Raw genomic sequence first — 17,579 nt, 5'->3', positions numbered from 1 at the left:
CCCCTCGGGGGACCTTGCCGTAGCTGATAGCAATTTTAGGAAGTGGATTTCCGACTCACTCGACTCTATCATACCTATAAAAACCCGTGAAGACAAGAGCGGAAAGACAGGCTCGGCCCCATGGTTTAGCCTGGAACTCAGAGCCCTCCGCAAGGAATGTAAAAAAGCGGAGCGACTGTGGAGGAAGGACTGGCTCCACTCTAGTAAAGACTCCTACCGGAGGACTGTGAGAGCATACAAATCTGCTTTGAAACTTTCTAAGGCCTCTCACTATGACGATAGGATAAAAAATGCCACAAACTCCGCGAGAGAATCCTATCTCATCGTCAAAGAACTCCTAAAGATACCACAACCCCCTTCATTGACCAGGGCCTTACTGGACAGGAGTAATGAACTTGCAAAATACTTTGACTCTAAAGTCTCCCACATTTTAACTTCACTTCCACAGCCCAACCAGCTACCCTGCTGGGACAACGTGACGCCTGACACCTGTCCAGTAGGCGACCCTCGCCCGCAGCTTAATGCTTTTAGGGCGGTCTCATCGGACGAAGTTGAAAAAACTCTGGCCAAGATGAAAAGTGGCTCTCCCCGTGACCCTGCTCCCATGAGGTTTTTGAAAGCAGTCGCCTCTGCGATTGCTCCTCCAGTTCTGGAGTTGATCAATGCCTCACTGTCCCAAGGCTCCGTCCCTCCTAGTTGGAAGGGGGCGGTAGTTAAAGCCCTTCTCAAAAAACCCCAATTGGACCCCGCTGATCTGGCCAACTACAGGCCGATCTCGCTCCTCCCGGGCATCAGCAAAATTGCTGAAAAACTGGTTAACGTCCAGCTGTCCCAGTTTCTGGAATCTAACAATCTGCTGCGACGTTCCCAAACGGGGTTTCGCCCTGGCCAAGGTACGGACACTGCCCTCCTCGCCGTCATCGAGGAGGCAAGGTGCATTTTGGATTCGGGGGGTCAGTGGCAGTGATCCTCCTGGACCTTAGTGCAGCCTTTGACACGGTGAATCACCGTGTCTTGCTCCACCGGCTGGCCAGGGCAGGACTCAGGGGCACTGCCTTGGCCTGGATAGAGTCATTCCTGTTGGGCCGTTCGTTCCAGGTCTGGGATGGCAACTCCCGTTCTGACTCTCTTCCTTTGACAAGTGGGGTTCCCCAGGGTTCCTCACTTAGTCCCACTCTTTTTAACGCATATATGGCCCCTCTGGAGGATGTAGTTGCCCCCTTCGGCATCAAGATTGTGAGTTATGCGGACGACACGCAATTGGTCGTCTCTCTCTCACATCTTGATCAATGCCCAGATAATCTCCTGCACTGCCTCCAGAAAATCCATCTCTGGATGTGCGTGTCCTCACTTAAACTTAATGGGTCCAAAACAGAAGTTATGCTGATGGGCAAGAAGTGGTCAGCAATTCCATCATCTGTTTGGCCCGATATTATGGGTGAGGTACCCGCCCCCAAGAAAGAAATCAAGAGTCTTGGGGTCTGGCTCGAACCGGACTTATCAATGAAAACCCAGGCAACTAAAACAGTTGGAACCTGCTTTGGACTTATGCGGTCAGTCCGCAAGATCCTTCCTCTGCTTCCCCTTCAATCCAGGAAACTCCTGGTTCAAGGACTGGTCCTTGCACGATTGGACTACAGCAATGCTGTCTATTTAGGAGCCCCTGAAGCTACTCTGGGCAAGCTACAACGAACCCAAAATGCGGCTGCCCGGATGCTGATGGGTCTTCCTTCCAGAACCTCTGCCAGACCTGCGCTTAAGGCTCTCCACTGGTTGCCAGTGCGAGAGAGGATCGAGTTTAAGGCAATGTGCATCGCTCACAAGCTCCTCAATGGACAAGGCCCTTCGATCCTAGGAGATATGGTTACCCCGTACAAAGCCTCGAGATCTCTGCGCTCGGACAATGAGCGACTGGCAAATGTCCCCAAGTTTAGGAGGGTGCGTACTGGAGGCCGTCGCTTCTCCGTAAAGGCAGCCACACGCTGGAATTCGCTTCCCCGCAGTTTGCGGTTGGAACCCTGCTACTTGCGTTTTCGCAAGCAGCTCAAAACTCTGCTTTTCCCTAAATACGTTTTTTCTCCCCTCTTGGCCAATTTCAAGCTCTCACAGCGCGGGGATGCCTCCGGGTCACCAGGCGCTTTACAAATCTTTAAATAATAATAATAATAATAATCTATGAAAGATATCCCAATATTGGATAAAAAAACGAGTTACTTACCTGTAACTTCAGTTATCCAGTATTGGTATCTTTCATAGATTCACATGCGACCCACCCTCCTCCCCGGAGAGGCTTCCCTTATTACTGTTTTATACTCACTGTCACTTGTGCTATGAAAATCTGAGGGACTTGCCTCTCTGTGGAGTGTTCTAGAGGGTGCTGGAGCCTGATTGGCTGTGTTCCAGATTTGGTTCTTTTTACAAAAAGACAAGATAGGCTAGTGTAGTGTCTTTACTGTCCATTGTAGCCTATTGTATGATATTTTATTACTGTTATGTATATATTATATTTGTACCATGAGACTCCCACCTCGACGGCTGGGATGATTCAAGTATATGAATCTATGAAAGATACCAATACTGGATAACTGAAGTTATAGGTAAGTAACTCGTTTTCATCTCCATGTTCCTGCTAGAAATTAGATCTTGGTTGTTGAAGTCTATAGTAAGCCTAGCCAGGAAACGCCCACCTACATAAAACCATAATTTAATGTGGTCTTCTTACAGCACAAAGGATAATGGCGAAGGTTGAGCTACTTCGATAGCTTCCCCAAACATCCTTGCTAGTAGAATGGTGCTACTCTGTTTAGCCTCTTTCATGTAAAAGATAAATCTCTCCCTGTAGTTGTACTCATTTCTACGTACTGTTCTGACGTCTCTGGTCTAGTTAATGTTCTGGCCTAGAAAAAAAAGGACATCGACTCTCTGGACATGAAGAAAGAGACATTCAGTCATTCAAAGCCAACCTCATGCATACTGAATAAAACTCCATGCCAGAGTCGCAGACACTGAACTAGACCAGGGTTAGCCTTCATGCAACCAAAACGGAAGTTTGATTAGTTCTGTGGAGACCTACGCACCTACATTCTGGTATATTAGTTTTACCTGCCAGTTTTAATTAGCAAGTTGTGTCATCTCGTAAGTTGAAACTTGTTTTATCAGTGCAAGGGATACTTTCATGAGAAAAATCCTTCTTAGAGATTATTACATACGGTGCACCTTTGGGAATCCATGATCTCAATGCCATGTTTGTTGCGTGGCGTTGCTTCAATAGGTGGTGATGGCTGCTTGAAATGGTTGCTCTAGACTTTGAGGCCACAAACTGAAACCAGTCTTGGAATCCTATTTTCCTTTGTGAGAATAAGAGTGAAATAATTAGTGGCCATTGTAGACTTCCTCTCTTAAAAACTGACTTGATGATTGGATTGAGGAGCACTTTTTATCTACTTGTGCGCCTCATTCAGTCTTACATGTACAGGGAAGTGAGGTGAAATCTCCATGGCCTACGTCTGAGACAGGGCTGCAATCTCATATATAGTTCACTAACTCTGTGTGTGAATCACATCCTTGGTTCCACAAAGACAAGTTTGCAATGTGAAGAGAATTTTGGGTAGTCAATGTAGTAATAATAAATTATTAAGAAGTAATCATTATTGTTCACTGGAATAAGTAGAAATAAATTATATTTTCTCCGTTTTTTATGTTCTCTCCATAATTGTTATAGTGTACAGCCTTGAGAAAGACCCAGGCATGCACGCCACAGGGGGGTGAAACACATGTTGCCTGCCCTTTGTTGTAAATAACCTACCGATTGAACTGTAAATTGATCCAGTAACCTGTTAAAAGTAACAAACTTATCACACAAAACTGAAAAATGTCATGCATTGTACTTGTTCCAGTGAACAATGAGTATTAGTTCTTCATAATCTCCTATTACTACATTGATTACCCGGTATTCTCTTCTCATGCGGTAGCGAGCGTTGAGATGAATAGTTGTATATCTCTTTTTTTTTAATGAATAATTGGCAGTGTTTTAATATCCTAACATAGATTCTTTATAGTTCTTGATTTGTATCATGCTGAATTAATGATGATTACCTAAAAACAACTTTAGGTTTTACTAAACGGACCCATGAGCCTGAAATGACACCTCAGTTTGGAGGTGTCTACTGATCCTACCCTGCCACACATTCCAATAATTTTTAACTTTTTTCTGATTGAATGACAAATAAACAAAGTGCAAATTATTTTATGCACATTATTGTAAAAAAGAACAAAATGATGACATCGTGATGAGGCAGATGGAGTTCAGAGCTAGACATTCTGAACAGAAATGTGAAGAACAAGATAATAAAACAATTTATTAGAATAAATGCTTATAAAAAGCAGCAGAAAAATGCTTTGTACGGTATTCAGCAAGTTATGTAGCGGCTACGTAATACGTTTTTTGAGACTGTGTGCAGTTACTTACAAAAACCGGCTGCAAGGGAAGCTGACCCTGTTAAGATATGAAAATGTATTTCATCACAGTGGCCTACATAAAGTGAAGAGACTAAATAATGAGTCTTGGTATTTCTCTATCGCAATACCTTTGGTTTTTAACAGTGAACAAAGGGGATATTCTCACTTTTTTTTCATCTGTTTTACTAACACATCCCGTGCCAGTTTTGTTTTTGTACATCTGGACATTATTTGTGCCAACCTGTCTACTGTCTAAAGAATTAAAACTTGAGCTGTTCAACATTCAGCACCCCAAACACGCTGTAGCAGGGATGGGAGAATATGAGCCAATCCTTAAGAATTAAAGAAGGGAGCAGTGGTATAGGGAAACAGGGCACAAGGAGCCAGGTAGAATACTGTTCTTAAACCAAGTAGGATTTGAGTACCCTGGCCAAACCGCACACTTACTTCAAGATCAGGCGGCTGTAATAGGTGAGCTCCTGAACTCAGCTGAAGAAAAAATCACACAGGAGCTATTAGTACTTACACCCTCTACATGCACAATTACCCACAACCTTATTGGAAATGCAGTAATCACCAGGTGCAGTATGGGATACTGTGACACCCCTTGCAGTGGGCTGCTCTCCACAGCAGACTCGAATTAGGAGGAGGGTAAGAAACAAACATCCACATCCGTACTGCACTGCACCAGCAAAAACAACCCCAAAATGTATCAGAGCTACACAGATTTGGACACCATGTCTATAGAACCAACTCCCCTTTCCCACAGAGCTTATCCTCATGGGCACCATACCACACTTAGTCATGGGGCCAACACGCCTCAAAGGACTTCCTTCTCACCCATGTGGAGTTGAGTTCTGATGGGCAAACCAACAACCACAGTTAAGCTCTGCACCAGAGTAATTGGTGAACGTGTGCTGTCCAAAAAACGTTGTTACATTACAATAATGATTTCAAGTTACTTTTGACAAACAATTTTAAAATACTTTTTTCACTTTGGGCCACTTGCACTCTGGTGACCTTGCTGATACTTTACTTATTTTTCTCCTTTGAGAGAGAAAATTCTTCCATTTAATACTGCCTCAAACCCACTAATATTAAGGGGGCCACTCTACATTTATTTATCCCTCTTGCTAAGAAAGATTGCATTCTGGTGGATAATCATACGCCAGAGGACTAGTCGGATTGTTTCCATGTCTGTTTGCCTTGCACCGTTCACCTTGCCCATAAGATGCAAAACACAGGTTTGATACATTAAAAAGCTTGCTTCATGCCTATCCCCCAGTCTTATTCAGTTCCATGTGGATCGTGATGTGAATGATGCAGCTATCACTTCCAACGCAATCATTATTGAGACCATAAATAATTTTACCCCCAATGAAACTAAAAAAGGAGAAAAAGCTAATGGTCTGCCCCTTGGCACTCAAAGGAACTAAACAAAAAGAAGAAAAACTTTAGACTGGAGCAACTTTTATTATGCCAAAGCCATATAAATTAAACTTAGAGCTCCTCTGCACTGCTAGAACACACAACACATATTTGAAGCAACAGAAAAACCAGCCCAGTAATATTTTTGAGTAGTCAAATCATCTGCAGTTTTTGAAAGCTGGTGAACATGACTAGACTATTGAAGAATTAGACAGCTTATTCGACTTCAAAGTAAAATTCATTAAAGACGTTCTAATGGTACGTGATAATCCTTATCATCCTAACTTCAGAAGAAAACCACCCAATCACTTGTCATTCTTTAAAGAAGTTGCAGTAGGACTACTTAACACCATCTCCAAACTAATATTTTCTTGTCACTGTGTTGACTTGATACCTTCCAAACTAGCACAAGAAATGCACTGCCACCTCTATCTCATTGAACAGGCCTGATAGTCTTTCAGTGCCTCAAGAGGCATTTTGAGGATATGTCAAGATTGGTCAAGTCTATCCTTTGTTTAAAAAAAAAAAAACTTCTTCTGTATTCAGTTAATGGTTAACCTTTTCTTGTTAAAATTCTTAAAAGTTGTGTCGACTAACAACTGAAGCAATTTGTCAAACATAAGTCTTTCAGAAGTTATCAGTCTGGCAAGAGAGCCGGGAACAGCACATGCATAGCATTCTAGTAAATTATTGATGATGTTCTGTTCATCTTAGATAATGCAGCTGCCTCCTTAGTAGTACTACTTCAATTATCGGCACCCATGTCATTCTCATCCACACTTTTAAAGATCAGATGTGCTTTATACTGAAATAGTTTAAATCCTACATAGCTAGTCATTCTCAACAGATAAATAGGCAGTTCCCTCTCTAATCGAGTTTCGTTAAGACAAGAATTCTATCCTTGCACTTGTAATGTTCGTCCTGTAGCTCAAACTCCTAGGTGACATCAGTAAAACGCTGTCTTATCACCCCATCAGTATGAAGACCGGTAACTTTTTAGGTCTCGCCTGAGCTAGCGCATGCGCTGCACTGGCGAGACTTTTAGTTAGTGGGCTTCAAAAAGCCAGACCACAGCTTTTTGAGAGGCATAGAGCTTGCGGTTATGCGCACAAGCGCGCGCGTGCCTCGCTCCGCCTCTCCATCTTGCGCTTCAACGCTCCCCCCCCTCCCCCACCATAGAGCACGTCTCGGGGCCGCGCATTTTTTTGTTGCTTGTTATGACGGCAGATGAGGGGCCGAGTCAGCAGGGTTTTGTCTGCTTCATAAGATTTCTGTCTTTTGTTTGAGTGCCCTCTCTGTTCACGCAGGTTTTCTTCAGAACGGTCTCTGGTCCCGTGAGAGGTTTTCGGTAGGAATGTGAGGTGTAGCTTTCTAAAGGGGCCCTCCCAGAGTTGACCTTTCTGCATTGCTGGCTCTGTCATGTGCATCTCATGCACCCGCTCCTTTCTGCCTGACTGCAGTAGCCCACCGTCCACCCTTGCACAGACTGCCCATTGTTCACAAACCCCGTGGCAAGTGGCACGCTCACACTGGTGGCCACTGGCCTACACTTGTTCTATTTAATTCTTTAGATCAGTTGTCTCGAGCGGTGTGTTGTCTCGAGGCAGACTTGTTTCCGTTGTGTGATGCGCTGGTGACGGGCTTTCCTTGTTCGCTTTTGGTTGCACCAGGTTTTTAGGCGTCCGCGGTAATGCCTGTCTGAAGTTCTGTGTCATTCCTCTATGGTCCTCGTGGTGCAAGACTGGAAAAGGTTGTCCAGCCATATGTGAACTGCATTTGCCTTTTAGTCTCTTTCTCATTTCCCTAGCGCCTGTTGACAGGGTCTCATTAAGGCACTCTCATAGATTCCTTTGGGGGTCCTTGTATCTTTTTGTTGCTTGTTATGACGTCAGATGAGGGGCTGAGTCAGCAGGGTTTTGTCTGCTTCATAAGATTTCCGTCTTTTGTTTGAATGCCTACTCTGTTCACTCAGGTTTTCTTCAGACTGGTCTCTGGTCCCGTGAGAGGTTTTTGGGTGGAATGTGGGGTGTAGTTTTCTAAAGGGGCCCTCCCAGAGTTGACCTTTCTGCAGTGCTGGCTCTGTCATGTGCATCTCATGCACCCACTCCTTTCTGCTTGGCTGCAGCAGCCCACTGTCCATTCTCTCACAGACTGCCCCTTTTTTCAAAAATCCCGTGGCAAGTGGCGCGCTCACACTGGTGGCCACTGGCCTACACTTGTTCATTTTAATTCTTTAGATCAGTTGTCTCGAGCGGTGTGTTGTCTCGAGGCAGACTCGTTTCCGTTGTGTGATGTGCTGGTGACGTGCTTTCCTTGTTCATTTTTGGTTGCACCAGGTTTTTAGGCGTCCGCGGTAATGCCTGTCTGAAGTTCTGTGTCATTCCTCTATGGTCCTCATGGTGCAACACTGGAACAGGTTGTCCAGCCGTATGTGAACTGCATTTGCCTTTTAGTCTCTTTCTCATTTCCCTAGCGCCTGTTGACAGGGTCTCATTAAGGCACTCTCATAGATTCCTTTGGGGGTCCTTTACCACCCCCGCGCCGAGAGGGATGGCAGCATCTGCCGGTGCCCCTGGTCCGCCACAGTGTCACATCACATATACGGGCCTTTCAACAATGCCCAGAGGAGGTGAGAGATGGTGGCCTTTCATGACATATTCACAATAGGTTCTTTCCAGAGTGCATCAGACCCCTCACTCATTTATCATCACCCATAGTTATTGTGATTCAGCGGCTGATGGGCATTCAGCAGCAGACCTACCGGAGGGGCAACGGAAAGTGGTCTGCCCAATTTAAGTTACATGTGGGCATTACTCGTATGGCATGATCTATGGCAATACATTTTTGTGCCATCTTGGTGGGGCAGTTTCTACGATATCAGTACGTTGCTGTCAAAAATAGCTCTATTGGATTCTACTAAGCGACCCTCAATTCTACATATAGATTTTTACATGAACTGCTTCTGATTCTCACTATCTCGTTTCAGAGGGGTAATTCTTCACCAGTGGTTTGTGGCCTGGTCCTACTTTTGGTGGGGCGGAGGGATCATTACCAAATGTAGTGATCTACAAAATGTAATGTCTTTAAAGTTATGCTTCTGTATGTACTTATGCGCATCTCGCATCTTAACACTTCAGAATTTATTACATAAGATAGTCTGATGTAACATGATGTAATGACCGTGGCTTTGGAACCAAAAAAGCCCTATTTTTAAATAGCGGAGTTGGCAGCACTAATAAAACATATTGCGGAGATCCAGTCTCCATTAACTAAACAAGCAGTTGCAATGCAAAAGGTCTCGCATTTGCGAGACTTTGAGCTACTGGCATTGTAAATGACAACCCTTTATCTATGTGTTGGTTTTGAAAACATTTAAATAAAAGGCATTGTCATTTACAATGCCAATAGCTTAATATTTAGCAGATGCGAGACCTATTGCATTGCAAATGCTTGTTCTGAAAGTTTCCTCTCCCTCAAACATAACCTTACTTGCTTTGACCATTCAGGCATGGGTCACAACTTACCACTTAAAACTCAAACATGACAAAATAGAATTGTTACTTATTTCTTCTCAGTCATCCATCAGACCAGTTTAAGACTTCTTGAATTGAATGAGCATTCTAGACTGCTTGCTGACCATCGTCAAGAGTCTCTAATCACTTGGTTTTATCTTTCATAGCCCCCTCTGTCTCCAGGAACACATCAACAACAAGTCTAGAAATGCCAATTTTTAGGTGACACTTGGACATGGTCTTAACCGGTTCTTGAAGGATAAGGTTTAAAGAAGGTAATGCAAGTCCTGCCCTTCTCCAGATTGGACTGGTGGAATTTCATTCCTTTCACTATTCCAAAGATGAATCTCACTTCCAACAAAGCTACACTCGACTTATTTCTGGGATAGACCTTTTTGCCCATATTACACTTATACAACTACGCTTGAGCCGGTTTCCCATTAATGATGGAGCTGCTGTCAAATTTGCATGCTTAATACACAAACGTATATAGTCTGATTACTTTTACTATCTGGTGACATAAACTCAAGTTCTCAGGAGGTTCCTGCCAACCTCGCAACTCACACGCTACTGTTTGAGACCCCTGCTTTCAAGAAACACAAACTCTGAATAATTCATTCTCAGGATACAGCCACAAAGTTTGAAATGCAATTCACCCTTCCATTCACACTATTCCTGTCACATTACCCTTCAAAAAAGACCTGAAACAAAGAAGCGTCATTTTCTTTCAGCAGCCATATCAATTCTATCCTTCTTTGAACATTATGCATGTTATGTTTATCTCTTACCTTCTGCCACTGATAACAGAACTATATGATTTAATGTTTACTTGCATGGTACTGCACCTGGTCTCAGGTACTTCTAATTGGAACAATGATGTAAAATGTTCTATATAGAGCTACCTAAGAAACCTAAAACCCTTCCTCGATGTGTCCGACCTTAAAACGGCAACCCAAGCTCTAGTCATTTCCAGACTTGAATATGGATGCTCTACTCTTGCAAGGCTACCCAAGAACTCTCAGGCCCCATTGAAAGCCTGCCTCAACACCGCCGCCAGACTCCTAAGGGGTTCAAAAGATTTGACCACATCTCTCCCCACCTCAAAGTTCTGAACTGGCTTCCCCTAGATGCCAGAATACAATGTTAACTGGCCTGCATTACTCACAAAGCTCTGTACTCGAATTCCCCTACATTTCTCGCACAAAAACTCGTGATATCTGGAGGAGCCAGAAACTCCCGATCTGCCAAAGACCTGCTGCTGCAACCAGCACGCTTCCGGAAGAAAAAAAAATACAATTGGGCCTTCTCTGGGGCCGCTCCAAGAATCTGGAACTCTCTCCCTCCCGCCATCAGAAGACTTCCGTCTTTGGCATACTTTAAGAAGGAGACCAAAACTTTCTTAATGGGAAAATACCTCATCTAATGAATACTTTACAATCACCTCATCAACATGTTCCACCCTCCACAACTGCATTATCCACGGCCTCCACGGATGATACATTTTTCTGCACTCCTGGGCATCCCCCCCAAGAGCTGAGACTGTGTGCCTTCTTGTATATTATACCTACCTGCTTTAATTTTTATCCCACATGTAGTAGCTTGGACCTCAGACGGCGTGCTCCTCCTGTATAATGTAGCTCTTTTGTATATTATATCTACCTGCCTTAATTTTTATCCCACATGTAGCTTGGACTTTAGACTGCATGCTCCTCCCGTATAATGTATCCCTATCTCTCCCAATTTGATCCCTCCCATCCTTACGCTTTGTATTCCTCCCCCTCAATCCTGTAAGGCGCTCTGATACCCTCACAGGTCTAGTTCGCACTCTATAAAACTATAAAATAAATAAATGTCCTATATTTTGATTTAGAGCTGTTCTCGCTTTAACTGCTAGTAATGCTGTTTTTACACAACTGTGACTTAATGTCTGTGCTCTGTATTTTGTGTATATTATATGTAAAGCTACCTGTTGTTCTGGAGCCTTGTATATGCTCTATAAAACTACTCACTAAATTAATAGATAATTGCATAAATAAACCCATTCCGATGGCCTTTTTTTATTTCAGTTTCTAATCCACTGTGAAGGAACGAGGTTCACAGAGAAGAAACATGAGATCAGCATGCAAGTTGCCGAAGCCAAGGGCCTTACAAAACTAAAATACCACCTCTTGCCGCGAACTAAAGGATTTGCCATCACTGTACAGTGTTTGAGAAATGTAGGTAAGGAAAGTCGCATGCACCAAAATTAAACATGTTTTCCTGTTAAACTGCTCTTACTTTTGATGGGATTAAAGTATGTTGGTAGTATGTTAATGTAATATTTTTTTCAGTTAATTTAATCATATAGTTATATGAAGGTGCAGCACACTTTTTACTGGCTAAGTGTCTTTCATTCAGACTAGTGATGAATAACAATGTGTGTTGTTTTAGATAGAAGGTAGAGTGATAGAGGGCAAACATACACCTTACCAGGAAGGTCAGAAACACTGGTACCAGAATCTGATAGTACTACAAAGTGAGTTTCTATAGGGAGACGTAAAAAAACATTGGGCATTAAACCATCACGTATTGCATATTTTCCAAAGACGGGTGGCTCTCAAGAGAAGACACCTCTGATTAACACTCTTATTTCTTTACTGTTTCCTTTGCACATTGCTTAGTGATTCGAACATAAGCACTCGCAAATGCAGGCAGTAATAATTGCTCCTTGTATTAGTTTATCATAATTTCTAGACCTATTCCAAAGGTTGACAAACACTCAGGAAATTGCTGCCAGTTCTGGATTGGCTATCAAGATTCTTCATCCATGACGGATGGTCCCCAGCTCTATAATGGGAAACTTGAGAACTTTGAATTTGATCATTTGTTTTTAAAGATACACTGTGAATAGTCAGAAATAAAATAGAAATCATTCTACAAGAAACTGATGCCTTTTAAAATGCAGACAGATATGTTATCATGTCAAGAAAGTGAGTGTCCCCTTGGCTGTGTGATGATCCCAGCTGTTTGCCATTTTTTCTACATGAATCAATTTTGAGAACGTGTGCATAGATTTGGCATATATATCATATTTATTGTTAGTTAATTAAGATCTTAACAATACATTATTGAAAGTTACTAAACATTTTTGATTCATACAATCAATGTTAAGAATAATTAAGAAATGACGTGTCTCAATGATGCAAGTAGGGGTAGGACTAGAATCAGGACTGAGACTGGGGGTTGTCTCAGGGCTTAAAGTTTCGGCTTGTAACTGTACACCCTGTGTAAGCATCGCCAGCGGAGCAAATCGATTTTCCAAGGAATGTGGAGCATTTTGTGGCTTATTCCCCTTTTCCTGCGAGCTTTCAACATGCTCCATGATTTTAAAATAGGATCTCAAAGAGGTTGTAGGTTTAACAGGTACACGCACCCCCTTCGGGCCGCAGTGTCTAGGCTTCCCTCCTGACTTCGGTGCTTTCTTTTTTGGGGAAATTACTACAGTCTCTGTATTAGCCACCAGCTCTCTACTGCCTCCTCCCTTACCTCCCTTTCCCTTACTCTTACTCTCTGGAAATGATCGAAGCTGGTATCGACTCTTTACTTTATTTTCAGTTATATTTTTGGCCGTACTTTCGGCTTCCACCTCTGTAGTTGCTGCGGTTGCTGACTCGGTTAAAGATATAGTTTGAGGGAGGTCTGCCCTCGCTTCTGCACTGTCCATATCTCCGCAGCCTCCACCGCTCTCTCTTGCCTCTTGGTGTGGCTGTGGCGCTAGTGATTGAGGCTCACTTTCCATCGGCCTCAAACCCCCCCTCCCCGCGCACACCCCTGTACCTGAAGTCCGCCGGTCTTCTCACACCTTCTACTCCCAAGCACGACACCCTGCTGCCCCTCAGCTTGCGCACTGTGGAGCATAGGCTTCGTCAGTTTCCACTTGAAATCTTCTGTGTAGCTGCCGGCGCTACTCATGGGTCCACTCTTCACCAAGGACCCTGCACTGTGCTTCCTCTGCCCCTCTCGACCCGGAAGCCTACCACTGTGAACGCAGCACGAGCCTTCCGAAAGAGACGTGCTGCGTGATACCAAACACCCCACTGCAGCTCCACATCCAAAGCCATAGGCAACAACCGGGTGAGCCCGTATTTTTTCCAAATTAAACACCCAGGCCCTTACATATGTATTTTAACTTATCTGCTCCTGTATCATTGATTGTAAAAGTTTTCACGCTAATTCAGAAGCTGTTATAGGCTATTTTCCGCAATATGATACCAAAGGGGATGATGGACGGAGCGTTTGAGCAAATCAAACACTCACACCCAGTCAACTGATCTGGGTTTAATCCATCATCATTCTTTATCTCACTCCACCACCCCAGTTCAGACATGGCCATATGCAAATCAGTCTGACCCTGTGCCTCATGGGAACAGTCTAGTCCGAACTGCCAAGCCATGTCTTCCCTGGACCGGAAACAAGCATCCCGGGACCGGTTTCGGGTTCATAACCCTCATCAGCCAGGCTATTTTGAATCCAGTGGCAAAGTGAGCAAGGGACCCACGTCTGGGCATACCCTGCCAACTTAGGGCGAACAAAGCGATACCAAAGGGGATGATGGACGGAGCGTTTGAGCAAATCAAACACTCACCCCCAGTCAACTGATCTGGGTTTAATCCATCATCATTCTTTAGCTCACTCCACCACCCCAGTTCAGACATGGCCATATGCAAATCAGTCTGACCCTGTGCCTCATAGGAACAGTCCAGCCTGAACTGCCATGCCATGTCTTCCCTGGACCGGAAACAAGCATCCTGGGACCGGTTTCGGGTTCATAACCCTCATCAGCCAGGCTATTTTGTATCCAGTGGCAAAGTGAGCAAGGGACCCACGTCTGGGCATACCCTGCCAACTTAGGGTGAACAAAGCGATACCAAAGGGGATGATGGACGGAGCGTTTGAGCAAATCAAACACTCACCCCCAGTCAACTGATCTGAGTTTAATCCATCATCATTCTTTAGCTCACTCCACCACCCCAGTAATTTATGCGGCAACAGGTGTGAATATCTCATGGAAAAGCTGTTTCTAACTTTACTTCAAGACATTCTCACTAAGTTTGAGATATCCGAAATGAATCAAAAGGGGATCCGCTACAAATGTGATGACCTTGCGTTGCGCACTGGAATTCTAGAAGGAGAGGTTAAAACCCTATCAGCATCGGTGACGGGCAACTCCAAGGATAATGGGCTTCTAAGAAAACACAATAGAACATTGCAAGATGATTTAGAAAGGCTGGAAACTCAATCCCGACGTAACAATCTGAGATTCCTCAAAATTCCAGAGGGGGCCGAGAAAGGGGATGTTAAGGCCTTTATATGTGGCCTCCTGAGAGAGGAGGTTTTGAAGGATAGGCCAGATATTGATTGGGAGAAGGAGATTCAGAGGGCTCATAGGGATCCTTTTAGTTTGAACCCGGATCGGAAGACCCCCAGAAAGATTTTGATAAACTTTCTAACTTTCGCTGTAAAAGAGCTAGTATTGGAACGGGCCTTGAAGGGGGGGGGTCTTTAAGTCACAATGGGTTTTCTTATCAAATCAGGTCAGATCTTGGTAAGAGGACTGCCCAGAGGCAGTGGGAACTGGGCACGAGAATGAATTAGTTGCGGGGTAAGGACGCTCCGGTTCTGCTAAAATTTCCAGCAATGCAAAAAATTAGGTAGCGAAACAAAATGTTTAATATAAGTGACCCAGAAGTAGTGGATACCGTTTTGTATCACAGATGGCATGATAAGATAAAGGATTTAAGTCTATGTCATAAGGGATTGAGTCCCATTAAGAATATGTATCATTGTTAGTAGTATTTGTAGGGGAGAATGTTATAGATAGGCTGTTTTCATTTATTTGTTTGCTTCTCTATATTCTTTTCCTGTTTACATATTTTTTTTTCTGTTAGGTCTCTTCTCTTTGGGGGGGATGGGGAGATCGCAAAGGGCGGAGTGCATCACCCTAGGTCTGGGGAGGGGGTTTCCGGGGGGGGGGGCACTGGGGGGCACTGGGTGTAGGGAGCAGTGGGAGAAAAATAAAACAAATTGTCCTCATCTGCTTATTTTTTGAAGGGGTGGAGGTAAGATCAGAAATGATTATGGGCCGGAACCAAGGTTATAGGGTAATAATGGGCATTTTAGGTTTAGAGAATGGATAAGCTAAAAGTAGGTAATCTTTTAACTTGGACTTTTAACTTGGAACGTAAACGGGCTGAGATCTTGGAGGAAAGTATGTAGGGTTATGGAAACTCTCATGGAAAGCGCTGCCCAAATCCTATTATTACAGGAATCGCATCTTGAAAGTATTGAGTGTAGACAATGTTTTGATAAGTGTAGATGGGTCCAGGAGGTAGTATGTTCTGACCAGAGGGGGAGTACTAGAGGAGATGCCATTATTATTAAAAGCAATAATGGAATAAGATTAGTCAAATATGAAACTGATTGTTCAGGTAGATGGTTAGTGACGACTCTTGCAATTCAAAACAGACCTCTCGTATGTGCAGTATACTATGGGCCAAATAATGATAATCCAGAAGTTTTAATCAAGATGGAATCCTGTTTATTAGAGACTACAGCACCAATTGTGATGGGAGCAGACTTTAATCTTGTTATGAATATAGGATTAGACAGGACCTCAAAAGTTAAGTATACAAACCCACCAAGATCATTCTCCAGGCTAAAAAGTATGATGGAGTTTAATCTGATTTATATCTGGCGAACTAAGTGGAGGGAGGTTAGGGAGTTTACTTTTTATAGTAAAAAGTACAGACATCACTCCCGTATCGATTATTTTTTTATTAGATCAAGAGTTGTGTGGGGATGTAATCGAGATAGCACATACTCCTGCGATAATGTCCGATCATTCTGCTGTTGCCATGGCGCTGACGATACAGCAAAAGGAGGGGCAGAGAAGATGGACAGTTAATAGGACCATTTTCTTGGATGAGGAGGTAGTTCAAAAAATCAGAGACATATTTTCATGCAAATATAGGTTCGGCGGGACACCAATTAGTCTGGGATGCCTATAAGCCCCATTTAAGGGGGGGTTCTAAGATCCATAATGGTAAGAAAAAAAGGGAGGAGAAACGAGAGGATGAGCATAAACTTGAAGAGATTATGGTAAAAGAAAGGGAATTACAGAGGGCCTCAATGGAAGATATAGATAAAGTCCAAGCCCTGAGCAAAGAGCTAGAGGGGCTACAGGCAGCATTCCAAGGGCGGGTTGATAAGAAAGTATCTGATAAATGGAAAGTCAGTAAGCTCCGACACTTTGCTTACGGAGAAAAATGTAGCTCCCTACTAGATTGGAAGGCCAAGGCGGACAGAGCTAGAAATACAATTCGAGAGCTAATCAGTAGAAGCTCTGGGGGAATATTGCATACCAATGTGGATATCTGTGGAGAGGCCTGTAGCTTTATGAGAGACTTATATAGGGAGGATATTCAACCCGACCTGGAGGTCATTATTGAGTGGTTAAGATTAACAACTCTCCCTCAGCTAACCAACGAACAACTGAAAGCCTTCGAAGGAGAAATAACGGAAGGAGAGATTAGAGCCCAGTGTATGAAAATGGTAAAGGGGAAAGCTGCAGGGCCAGATGGTCTTCTGGTGGAGGTCTTCTTATGTATTATCAATACAGTAATTCCAGTTTTAAAAGTCCTGTTTAACGCAATTTATATCAATGGGGAAAATGCCCCTGGGTCGTGGTCAGAGGCTATAGTGACTTTGATTTTAAAACCTAATAAAGACCTCAGGAGAGTTGACTCATATAGACCGATTTCCCTACTAAACTCGGATTATAGGATCTTTTCAGGTGTCATAGCAGCTCGGGTAGCCAAGGTAATAAAACAGGTTATCCACCCTAATCAAAGAGGCTTTATTCCATGAAACAACTCAACGAATTAACAGTTGGTAGGGGTGGTAGATATAGCGGAGGCTCGGAATGTACCTCTCACCATAGTAGCGGTCGACACAGCCAAAGCTTTTGACCAGGTACATTGGGTGTATTTATGAGAATCCTAACGTAGTTTTGTATTTCCACAGAATATGGTTATGGCGGTGCAAAAATTGTATCACGGTCCAAAGGCTGGGGTCTTAGTGAATGGGGAACTGTCTGACTGGTTCGACATCTGTAGGGGAACAAGGCTTGGCAGTCCTCTGTCC

General features: G+C 43.6%; 1 protein-coding gene across 2 annotated transcripts in view; it reads left to right on the top strand.

Annotated features, from left to right (window-relative positions):
* Positions 1-17,579, top strand: part of AGPAT4 (1-acylglycerol-3-phosphate O-acyltransferase 4) — a 396,016-nt gene that overhangs the window by 296,013 nt on the left and 82,424 nt on the right. For both annotated transcript variants that reach the window (XM_085611455.1, XM_085611456.1), the window contains one exon: positions 11,465-11,618. In XM_085611455.1, coding sequence (XP_085467581.1) covers positions 11,465-11,618 — 154 coding nt within the window. The remainder of the gene's footprint in view (positions 1-11,464; positions 11,619-17,579) is intronic.

The sequence above is a fragment of the Triturus cristatus genome, chromosome 6, assembly GCF_964204655.1.
Source record: "Triturus cristatus chromosome 6, aTriCri1.1, whole genome shotgun sequence".
Classification (NCBI taxonomy): domain Eukaryota; kingdom Metazoa; phylum Chordata; class Amphibia; order Caudata; family Salamandridae; genus Triturus; species Triturus cristatus.
The sequence above is the reverse complement of the archived record's forward strand: the minus strand, read 5'-3'. Positions and strand labels throughout refer to the sequence as shown.